The following is an 11,123-nucleotide window of genomic DNA, read 5'->3' as shown; positions in this document are numbered from 1 at the left end:
AGGAGCAGACAGAAGAAGCAGATCCTTCCTGCCCTGGCTTTTTGATGCCATCACACATCTATTATGCAGGCAGCTACATTAATCTTTTAAATCGGCATTCAAATTAACCTATATCCTCCTTTTAGTGTGAGCTGTGATGATGATGAGTGTGTTCCTCTCTGCCTTTGATACACCTCAAATATCCTCAAAATCGTCAGAATAGTAAGAGTGCCCTCTTTTGTCCAACTGTAATGTTGCACACATGGTGCCTGAGAACTAGCTTAGGCTTCAGTAAATGTTTACTGGCAAAGAATAAAAAGTGTTTAGACAAAAGAAAAGTGTATGACAGGCTGTTAGATGAGTCAAGAAAAATGCAGGTTTAAATAAAAAAGTTTTTAAACATATCTAGTATTTAATAGGTAGACAAACTTAAGACAATTGCATAGTAATATAGCAGCAGAATTGTTCATTCATTCACTTTCTCTCCCTAAACCATGTTTAAATAAGCAAAGTCAGTATTTATATAATGATGTAGCCTGGTCTGGTAGTCAGACATTGTGTTCCAATGTTGTCCTCAGACGTATCAGAAGAGTGAATGGAATTCATGCTGTCATTTTTTGCAAGGTCAAAGCTATGCCTTCCAGGAACCATGTGATTAGGATGAGTATGAGGGAGTTGTTCATCAACATCAAGATCACACTTGATGAGAGTGATTTCAGTCTTCTCCTCCTCCCTGTCATTAACCTTTATTTCTGATACCTTGCAATCTTCACATGTTTGTGTAAAGTTGCTCCACCACTTTCAAGAGAAAGAGAAAAGCATTTTTAAAAAACTGTTATGTTATATGTTACATTACATTACGTTATGTTACGTTACGTTACGCTCTTAGGTTAGAGTAACTGTGCTTAACTGTCCTTACCTGAACCTGTTCAATGTTTAAAATTCTCTCTTGGATATGCTTTGGATCTGGAATTATAGGAAGGACAAGTCTTCTTACCCTTTGTGGAGAGAGATTAGCCATGACATACCTGTGCTTTTATGAGCTAATCTGTATAACTATTTTGAAGAAGTCAGTAAGACATACCGATCATGTGTAATTGCATAAACAAGCATGAAACCTGCCACTGGCGCCATCGATATCAACAAATAATCCTTTACTGTAAATAATGAGACCTCTGTAATGCAGGGTCCTTGAAGGAAGGGGGGATAAAAAAAAAAAATCATAGATACAGCATATAATATAATGTAATGTGTATAACACATCCGTGCAGAATTACAGGGCACAGCTGCCAAAACATAGAGACATCTGTACCTGTGTCATTCCTCCAGTATTTCACTGGACTCCATTCTCCCCAGGACTGGTCTATACAATCTAGCCTCATCCTTAGTCTGAAAGCATAATTCTTTTTCATATCTGGAGCCGGCAGCACAAAGGAGAACTTTGAAATGTTAGTGTTGTTCTGTAAAGAATATAAATAAACACAAATCTATAAGGCATGTGTAGAATAAACAAAATCTGACCAATTATATGAAAAAAATAGCAAATCATAATTGCATTCTTATATATTTATTTCATTTCTATTTATATTTGGTTAAAAATTTTAATTGTCACTATACTGACTACATTTTTCCCATTGTCCATTACCTTCCAGGAAGTCTCACAGTGGCTCCGGTACTGCACATGGGTCCTGTAGCACAGCTTGCTTTTCTGTTGATCTGGCATCTCCCAAGACATGTTTAAGCTATGTGATGTGTGGCTAATCTTCATATTAAAAGTGTTTAATCCTATTTACACAAAGAAAGAAAGAAAGAAAGAAAGAAAGAAAGAAAGAACGAAAGAAAGAAAGAACGAAAGAAAGAACGAAAGAAAAAGAAATGTTAAACTGTTAAAGATTTTAACATGTTCCATCATATTGTGGTAAATGTCTTTTTCTTCCTGCACAGGATTAACTTGGTACCGTGGGTGTCACATCACATCGTATTGACTTTTGATGTGGCTCCTCAGTCAGTGTCAGTCACTTGCCATGACGCACACACCACCATTAGACTTTTAGCTACATCACTGTGGTGATTTATGCCATATGAGTATGATACCTTATGCCTTATCCAAACCTCATACAAATCTGAGCCTATACTGTGAATGCCATTTAGAATGCAAAAAAAGAAATCAAATGAGTAGTTTGTTGAATTATAAAAGCTTAATGACACTGAATGAAATATTATTTAAAAGGACGTTTTAAAAGCTATTTTGAATTGGTTACCAGTATTAGTATTATTAATCCCACCCCTTAATTTATTCTTCTTATCTTAATATTATTATTACAACCTTTTCTCTATTACGATGAATATTTACTCTCTAATATAATATTCACCAAAAATCACATGTACACATCTTTCATCTACATTCTTTATCATGTCATTCTTTCAGTTATTTTTAATAGGACCAAAAAAAAATGATAATCTCAAACTCAAATCACAAAATTAAAAATAAATAACTAAAAACAACTATAAAGACACTTACCCACTGAAGCACATTTGACCCTGAATTGAGCAACACACAAGACTAGCAGTACACAGCAAGTACAGCACTTCATCACCGGTCCTCATCAATGGTTGTGCTCAATCTCTCATGAAGTAAGGAGCGCAGTGAGAATATAAAATTTCTTTTACCACATAACCACGCTCACTTCCTCTTACTCACTAACTGTACTAGGTTCTTCGCTGTTACTTAGTACACAGCTGTATAAAAATCTCTCTGTGATAAAGCAGCCTACACATTAAAAATGAGAGTTTTGACAGTATAATCCTCAATTTATTGAACTTATATCTGAACGTCTGACAATCAAAAGATTTTTCTCTGAAGTGTAAAGGATTACTGTAACAGACTAGTGGTCATATTTTTCTAAATCAGTGAATGGTGATTATTAGGAAGGTGTTTCCACTGTTAACAGAAAATCATACAGTAAAGAAAGCAAAAAAACAGTAATGTAGAGAAAAGGTCATGCCAGATCATGCAGCACTGCACTCATCACTGACAGATAAGGTTTCATTAGGGGAATTTCCTAAACATGAACTTACATTCTTAGAAAAAAAAATCGCCCATTACAATTTCTTGTAAAATTAAGAACATATTTACATAATGTGAATTGGGTATCTTTGGTAATATATAATCAGCTATATAATAAATATATAATATGCTGTGTTGGTGTGAAAGGTACATTCATTGCTAATTCTGTGTACTTATACTTGCTGGTGATTAGATGAGGAGCAGATACCAAGATATGTGGTGGCTCAGGTGCCTACATCATAGATATATATTCATACAGTTGCTGACCCATTTATAAAAAAGATAAGAATTAACAAGTTCCCAATATATGCGGAGACTTACAAATAGCTATCATAACTTTTCAAAACTAAACATGCTTACAGTAATGATATTTATAGATAATAGTTCATAAATATGCAAGTGAGGGGTTACATACAAACAGATATGTGTGTAACATGGTCCAGAATGTTGGTGAAGATTTTCTGGCTTGATTAATTGTGATGATGCTCTGAAGATGATGACAATTGGCTATATTAGCAGCAGAAAGCTAATTTTATAGTTATAATAACGGAAAATATAACAAATTCTTTTTTTTATATCCATACAATTTTAAAAGTGTCTTTGGTTTGTTGCTTCAAGCGTTTATGTAATAGTAATCATTTTCCTTCTCACCAGAATATGCTTATTGATAGACACAATTAGTTAGTTAGTTAGTTAGTTAGTTAAGTGCAAAAATAAAGTGTTTATTTGGTAGTTTAAAGCTACATCCTTTGTTTGGGGAGATACCTTTTTATTAACTTGACCTTTCTTCACTCTATTGGTGATCTCATCTTGGTTTATTATCTTGATTCCCAAGAACAACACTTATCAAAACAGCATGAGTTTTTTTTAATCAACTACAACTGATCTGCTGCAGAGTTAAATGTTTCAGTTGCATTTTCAGGCTTATATCATAGAAAAGTCATAGCTGTTCACCACAAGCAGGAAATGTGTTTGAGGTGATCTAAGAACCAAAGTTGTGTCTCAAATGACTACTGGGAAAATGATCAATAAAATATACTAGAAAGCCGAAAAGTGAGATTGCACATGGTTAATGTAAGTTTTAGATTTGTGTCATGAGTGTTCTTGTTTCTGGGTGTCATTTCCGATTGCCTTTTAAATATTCAAAATTGATTATGGGTGGAAAATAGAAAGGAATCCTGTCACTGAGGGGTTTTTTTTCACTAGAAGAAAGCTACTGAGTTTCACTGGAAGCATTTTCTTCGCCCCAAAAATAGAAAGGCTGATTTTTCTTTAGTGGTGCAGCATGTCTATGCAAGGGTACATCCTGCTAATCGAGGCTCATCAACTACAACTAAGCAGTTCCAGATCTGGAGCTGGAAGCCATTATTGTGCACCTCTCTCTATGTCTTCTATACTGCAAGGTCTGAGGTTTTCTATGACTAAAACTTTCACTAAAACTTTCAATGATCTTAGTGTAAGCTAGCACATGGGTTTAAGCAATACAAAGGTTCAGTTAACTCCTACCCTGTTAAACCTGTTTCCTGTGTTGTGCGGTTACGTGGATACACACACACAGACACACACACACACACACACACACACACACACATACAGACACACACACACACACACACACACACACACACACAAAAATTCTCAAATTCTTTTTCTGCATATATAATACTAAGTAATATAGCAGCCCTGTTTTGTGGGGGTATGAGTCATTACATCCACATGGAATTAAATGTCTCTGATACCAAATCATTTAGCCATTCACCAAAACCAGCAATACATTATGTGATTAGAAGGATTTTGGGTTGAAAGTTTGTCCACTTATGAATATTGGCAAGACAAATCATCCAAAAATGGTAATATATCATTTCATTTTAATTTGTCACACATCAATGCTTCATAATTTAACTAAACAGTATTATCATGTTACTATTTTATTGTAGTATTGAAGTAAAACGAAAAAAAAAGCGAAAAGTGAAAGTATACAATTATTAAACCTATGTTTTCTTACCTACACTTATACAAATAAATGTTCATGTCAGGCTTTATGGTTTTATGAAGAACTTTTAACATTTATGGAACCACAAATTCATTGGGAACCAACAAATTTACAGAAGTGCTTATTTTTAAATTTCTGGAGTTCAGATTTGCTCAAATATATATAAGAAAATGGTAGACACTATAACAACCCCAACTTTTTTTTATAATACAATGTCAAGCTTGTGTAGGGCATTCTATTTACCTGCTTTTTTTTTGTTTAGCATCTATCATAAGAAAAGTTTGAAACCGGGGTAATATGTTTAATTAGATGTTAATAACTCACTTTTATTTCATAAAAGTCAACGTTTTTCTTTATTACTTTACTCACTGCTATTTAAGAGGTTTGCTCATATAATTAACATTTACATTTATTCTTGTACATTTATAACTGATGCTTTTATTTAATGTGATTAATATTGTGTAGTTGATGGTTAACCTTTTGGCTCAGGGGTGAAGGTTGCCGAGGTTTAATTTTCCAATCAATAGCCCAGAGCCCTAACTACTAAGCCACATCATTAGTCAAGCAAATCATTAGTTAATTAAGTGACTGATCTATAATTATGGATAAACCAAATCCATTAACAGTGTACTCATTGACTGCTTATACTGTGAAATATTGAATCTATAACTTAAATGTAAATAAAGCTTAATAAAATAAAAGTTTGCATCATGAGTCTTAAAGTGAGTAATGAATAGTTGACCAAGGTATCAATCATTTATAATCAATTACTTTACATGCATTATAAATGTCAAGCAATACTGGCCTTCCATTTTGTCCAGTCAACATGTTATCACCTTAAAATATATTTTCTTTAATAGCTGAAATGCCTTGTCCAGTCAGGAAAAGGCAAGACAGAAAGTGAAAAGGAAAGGCATGCTCACAGAACCAGGAGAACTCTTTAAGAAATACTCGATTCCACACCAGCTATGTTATTCGATCCTCCTCTGGGAAGGGGTGTTTGTGTCGAGGAAAGACAAGGCCTGTCAGGACAAAGAGTAAAATTCCAATGATATGTTTAGCGAAAAGGGCGAGTGAAAAGTGAATCAAAGCGTCGCAGGATCAAAGAATATCTGCCGAAAAGTCAACATGGCTGCCATGGGAGCAGCAGGAGATGCATATAATTTTTAGTTGTTCTTCAGTGCCTTCTGATGTTGGGCAATTTATTGATATAGTTGGCAGAGAGAGAGAGAGAGAGAGAGAGAGAGAGAGAGAGATCTATGAAAGTGGAGGTAAAGTCCACCATCAGGAGGAGGAGGTCAGTTCGTTGCATTTGAAGTGAGGAGTTCGTTGACAATTGGAGCAATTGCAGTGTGATATACACTGATGGCAGATTGTACAACTAGGGCTAAAATGTAATATTCATACTATTAAGACTGAGCAATAACACAAGGTCTCACTAATGACAATATTAAAAAATAATGTGGATCTCTGCCACAATGTCTGTCACATTCATATCTCAGTGTATTCAATAACAACAAATAATTTGAATATAACATTATATTATATGATATTTTACGTTTGAAAAACAGAGAGAGCTTTTGTTTTTTGTCATGCAAGTAAATAAAAAAACATACTTTTTTATTTGCATAAAAATAACACAAACACAATTAGGGTGATGTAATTTTAAAAAATTCTATTAGGTCACAAAAATGTTTTCATGAACTATGCATTAATGTGGCTTTACCTCTTAAAGAAAAACTTATTAAATGTTCAACACACATTATTACTGAAGATGAAACTGCTACAGGATTAACATGCTCTGAATATCAAACTGACAATTAGTAATAAAGTTCAAATAATATTCCGGTATTGTGTATAATGTATAATGATAGCAGCATAATTTTTTTTTTAGCAGTTTACAATTGGTTAATCCCTCATTTAGGTCATCATTACAATCTCTCTGCTATCTGTATTTGTGGTCAGAGGCACAAGAGTACTAAGTGTACTTCCTCTTTCTGCCATGGGATTTTTTGAGTAAATTTTTTATCAGAGATTTTTATCATTTGCAGTGCAAATCTATCTGCTTCTGCAATGTTGAAATGTAAGTGGGAGATTTTTTTCTTTGGGCTAAAATGTACATTAAGTTCTTCAATTCAGATTTAACTACAGTGAGACAAAGAGATAAACAAAAGAAAGTGCAGAACTGACACTGTGAATTTTTGCTTGCCTGTTAAGGAGTGATTGATGGTTAACTGATATAAGATTAGTTTCCAAGTAGGCCTGCATAAAGATAAGCGGTTTAAGAACTATTAAGATGTTTCCAGATTATTCCACTCATTATTTTCACAATGAGTGTGTTGTGAATAAAATCAGAAACATCTCAAAGAATTGTGCATTTAATTTTTACACACTTTTATTTGTGCATTTTATTTTTACACACTTAAGTGTGGGTTTATGTGCGCATATGTACACGTACACACACACACACACACACACACACACACACACACACACACACACACACACACACACACACACACACACAGAACACAGTTGGACTGAGTGTGAATGATTTCACATGTTTAAGGTCAGTCAGTTTAGACATTACCTATGTAACCCAGATAAAGTTATGGGTGTTTGTTTTTGATTTATGTCTTTATGCTAAAGACATTGTTTGAATTCCATAAATAGTTTTACAAATTAATGTTAGGAGAGTTATTTCATTGGCCAGACATGAGGTGAGGTAACGAGGTCACGTGACATCTGTATAAGTTAACCGTAATTAAAAATAATCAATTATTTGTTAAATGCATTTTTGTTTAATTAATATAAATATGCTGGGAAAGATTATTTAAAAAGAACTTGTATTTTGTTTAAGTTTTATTAAGTATATGTGTGACATGAGGATGGATGCATGCTGGGTGCGCGCGGGGAGCAGGAGGAAGAGAAAAAAAAAGGAGGGAGAGTGAGACAACGGAGCTGTTGAACTAAAAAGTACGACCTGTTCTTTGAGTAGTGTAACGAAGCCAATTAGGTGTTCAACCCGAACCCTGTGTAGCGATAGTTTCTGTTTGGAGTGGTAAAAACATCGGAAAGACGTTTACATCGCCTCTGACGAATGGAAACTTAAGTTGTGGATTATCGCGCCATGTGCATGAACTTGGCTAATGGACTGGCGGATAGCTAGCTCAACTAGCAAGGACTACGTGTGGCGAAGGAGTATCCCGTGAAGCATCCAAGCTCTGTTTGTGTTATCCAGCGACCTTTTTCTTTCTGACGTGAGCCAGGTGTGTAACCAATCTTCATCAAGGTACCATTTTTCCGTTTGTTGCCCTCGTGGTGAAGTGGCCATTTTGTTTGGTTTCTACGAACCCCAGCTACGCACAGGCCTGCAACTGGTAGACTGAGTAAAGTTTTCATTTACTTTTGCCGGCTTTTATTATTTATTTGGCCAAGTTGGAGTAATAAGTTGTATATTTTACTGATATTTTTCATTTAAACTTGAACTTGATTTTGAAAGTGATCTGCACAATATTTTATTTGACCTCCCATTTAGTAAACTGTTCATATTGTTTAAATTGTGTTGTGTCTATATTTACAATACTGAAGTGTGTTTCATATTTCTTGGTACCTGGTAGTCTAATACATTTAATTATAAATAGAACCCATCTCAAAGTAAAGATAAGACAGATTGATTATGTTTAAGATTGTTAGAAATTAGTTAAAAGAGCTCAGGTTAGCCACCCCATTATAGCCGGTAACGCTAGGGGCGCTACATAAATTGGAGGCACCGCTGGGATATTGGAGTGGGTTTTTAATAACTAAAGTTGCGAGTAGTGATAAGTTACCACATGGCAAGCCGAGCAGAGCTAGCATTAGAGCTTAAAGGGTGGTGCCGTGGTGAAGCTTTAGATGAAACTCATGCACTTATGGTTATCATCCCAGATGACGTGGGTGTAAGTGATGTTGAAGATACTCTTCAGAAGGTGAAGAGTTGGGGCCGTGTTCGTGTCAGAGGCCGGACTTTTAGCCTGCAGCACAATACTTATATGGTCTTGTGTGAATGTAAAGAAACTGTAAGAGGAGAGAGTGTTCCTTCCGAAATCTTTTCTGATACTGGTGGTGAACCATGGCCTATCATTAGAGCAGATGAATGCCCACAAATGGAGGTGCCAGGGTTTAATCAAAAGTTAGCAGGACTACTGCAGGCTGAAGGTAAAACCTTGGAGGATCTTCGCAGTTTCTTTCCAGGAGATGAACCTGCCTCTAACCCAACTGAGGCAATACTGCGAGCTGTGTCAGATCTTTTGGATAAAACCTCTAAGCCTTCCAGTGAACATGTTAGCTATCGCCGCCTACGATTTTTCTCTGGAATGTTGCCCACTCCAGCAGGGGAAGAACAGTTTGATCACTGGCTGGAGCAGGCGCGTGTCATGGTGGAGGAATGTGACTGCTCCTTCCAAGAGAAAAAACGGAGACTGATGGAAAGTCTTAGAGGCCCAGCACTAGAACTTGTTAAAGCTGTGCGAGCTAGTAATCCAGAGGTGAGTCCTGAAGACTGTCTAGAGGCTCTTGAGCATGCTTTTGGTACAGCAGAGTCAGGAGATGACTTGTACTTTGCATTTCGTTCATTGCAGCAGCAAGCTGGTGAAAAGCTATCTGATTTCCTTAGACGGCTAGAACATTCACTAAATAAGGTGGTCCAGAAAGGTGGTCTTCCTTCTGATTGTGCTGATAAAGCAAGATTAGAACAGTTATTGCGAGGTGCTATAGCCTCTGATCTGATGTTGGTCAATCTCCGATTGAGAGAAAGGAAAGCAAAGCCGCCTACATTTCTCGAATTATTGAGGGAGATACGTGAAGAGGAAGAATATGAAGCATCAAGGAGAAAGATTAGTCCTGTTGTGCAAAGTGCCTGCATCAGACAGGAGATGGCAGTAAAGCAGACTGAACTTCAACACTTGAAGTCTGAGATAAAAGAGCTCAAGTCGTTAGTTGCTGCTGTGGTGTCAAAGCCAGCGCAAGTTCGATCAGACCATGTAGAGAAATCTCCCCTGACTACACCTAGCGAAAACAGTTCTGAGAGTGAAGTATTAGCATTGAAAAAACAGATGAAGCGCCTACAACAGAAATTTACACAGAATGTTGTTGAACCGCAAGCTGCAGTTTCAGCCATAAATTCTTCAAAACCAGTGGCCAGTTCTCCAAGAAAACCATTCAGGGGCTCAGATCAACACTTCTGTTATCGATGTGGCGAAAACGGTCATTTTGCTGCGAAGTGTCAAAACCCTGAAGATCAGTCAAAAGTCATTAAAAAGCTCATTCAAGCTTTGAAAATGTCAAAGAACAGCCACCAGCCAGGTGACACCACCTCTAGTGGTTTGAATTGCACAGTGAAGAACAACACTATTGAAAAGCCAGTGGGTACAGGAGTTCCTGATGGACTGGTTGGCCCACCTAGCATAGTGCCATTGAGAATAAATGGAAAGCCCTGCACTGCGTTGTTGGACAGTGGCTCACAGGTGACAATCATTTTCGAGCATTGGTATGAAAAATACTTGTCAGATACACCGATACAGCCTGTTTCTGGTTTGTCACTTTGGGGTTTGAGTGAATCTAGTACAAGCTACCCTTACCGTGGCTATGTAGTGGTAGACTTGGAATATCCAGCGGAGGTGCTTGGGACTCGCCAGGTCGTAACACTTCTTGCTCTCATATGTCCCAGTTCTAGAGCTGAAGACCAAACGCCAATTATCGTGGGTACAAATGCTAGTCACGTCAGACGGCTAGTGAAACAATGTAGGGAGAATGGTATTGATGTGGCCCAAACCCTTGGCATTACTGTTAATGTACAGGAAGATGAACCTGCACACAATGAGTTTAATGCTTCTGTCCAAGGAGATGAAGAGGTTGGTCAGGTCAGATGGCAAGGTGCAGGCCCGTTGATTTTACAGCCAGGAGATGCAACACATGCAGTGTGCAAGGTTGAGTTAAAGAATCATGTGGAGCATGAGATCCTGATGATTGACTCATCCCCAAAAGCTGATCTTCCTGCAGGTGTATTTCTTCACCCTATGGTTGTGCCCAGTGGAGCATTGGATA

The 11,123-nt window shown here is 36.8% G+C and overlaps 1 protein-coding gene across 1 annotated transcript; it reads right to left on the bottom strand.

Annotated features, from left to right (window-relative positions):
* Positions 1-357: 357 nt before the first annotated feature.
* crlf2 (cytokine receptor like factor 2) lies at positions 358-2,627 on the bottom strand. The gene is made up of 6 exons (XM_060877299.1): positions 2,501-2,627; positions 1,625-1,764; positions 1,292-1,439; positions 1,064-1,169; positions 899-977; positions 358-777 (listed from the first exon to the last, which is right to left on the bottom strand). The coding sequence occupies exons 1-6, from the start codon at positions 2,571-2,573 to the stop codon at positions 499-501; spliced, it is 825 nt and encodes a 274-aa protein (XP_060733282.1). The 5' UTR covers positions 2,574-2,627; the 3' UTR covers positions 358-498.
* Positions 2,628-11,123: the final 8,496 nt, after the last annotated feature.

The sequence above is a fragment of the Tachysurus vachellii genome, chromosome 8 (assembly GCF_030014155.1).
Source record: "Tachysurus vachellii isolate PV-2020 chromosome 8, HZAU_Pvac_v1, whole genome shotgun sequence".
Lineage (NCBI taxonomy): Eukaryota > Metazoa > Chordata > Actinopteri > Siluriformes > Bagridae > Tachysurus > Tachysurus vachellii.
The sequence above is the reverse complement of the archived record's forward strand: the minus strand, read 5'-3'. Positions and strand labels throughout refer to the sequence as shown.

Coding starts and splice junctions, on each gene's coding strand:
- crlf2 (XM_060877299.1), bottom strand. CDS start 2,573: ATGAAGTGCTGTACTTGCTGTGTACTGCTAGTCTTGTGTGTTGCTCAA. Junction 1,440..1,624: donor ACTGTGAGACTTCCTGGAAG/GTAATGGACAAT, acceptor TATTCTTTACAG/AACAACACTAACATTTCAAA. Junction 778..898: donor TAAACATTGAACAGGTTCAG/GTAAGGACAGTT, acceptor TTCTCTTGAAAG/TGGTGGAGCAACTTTACACA.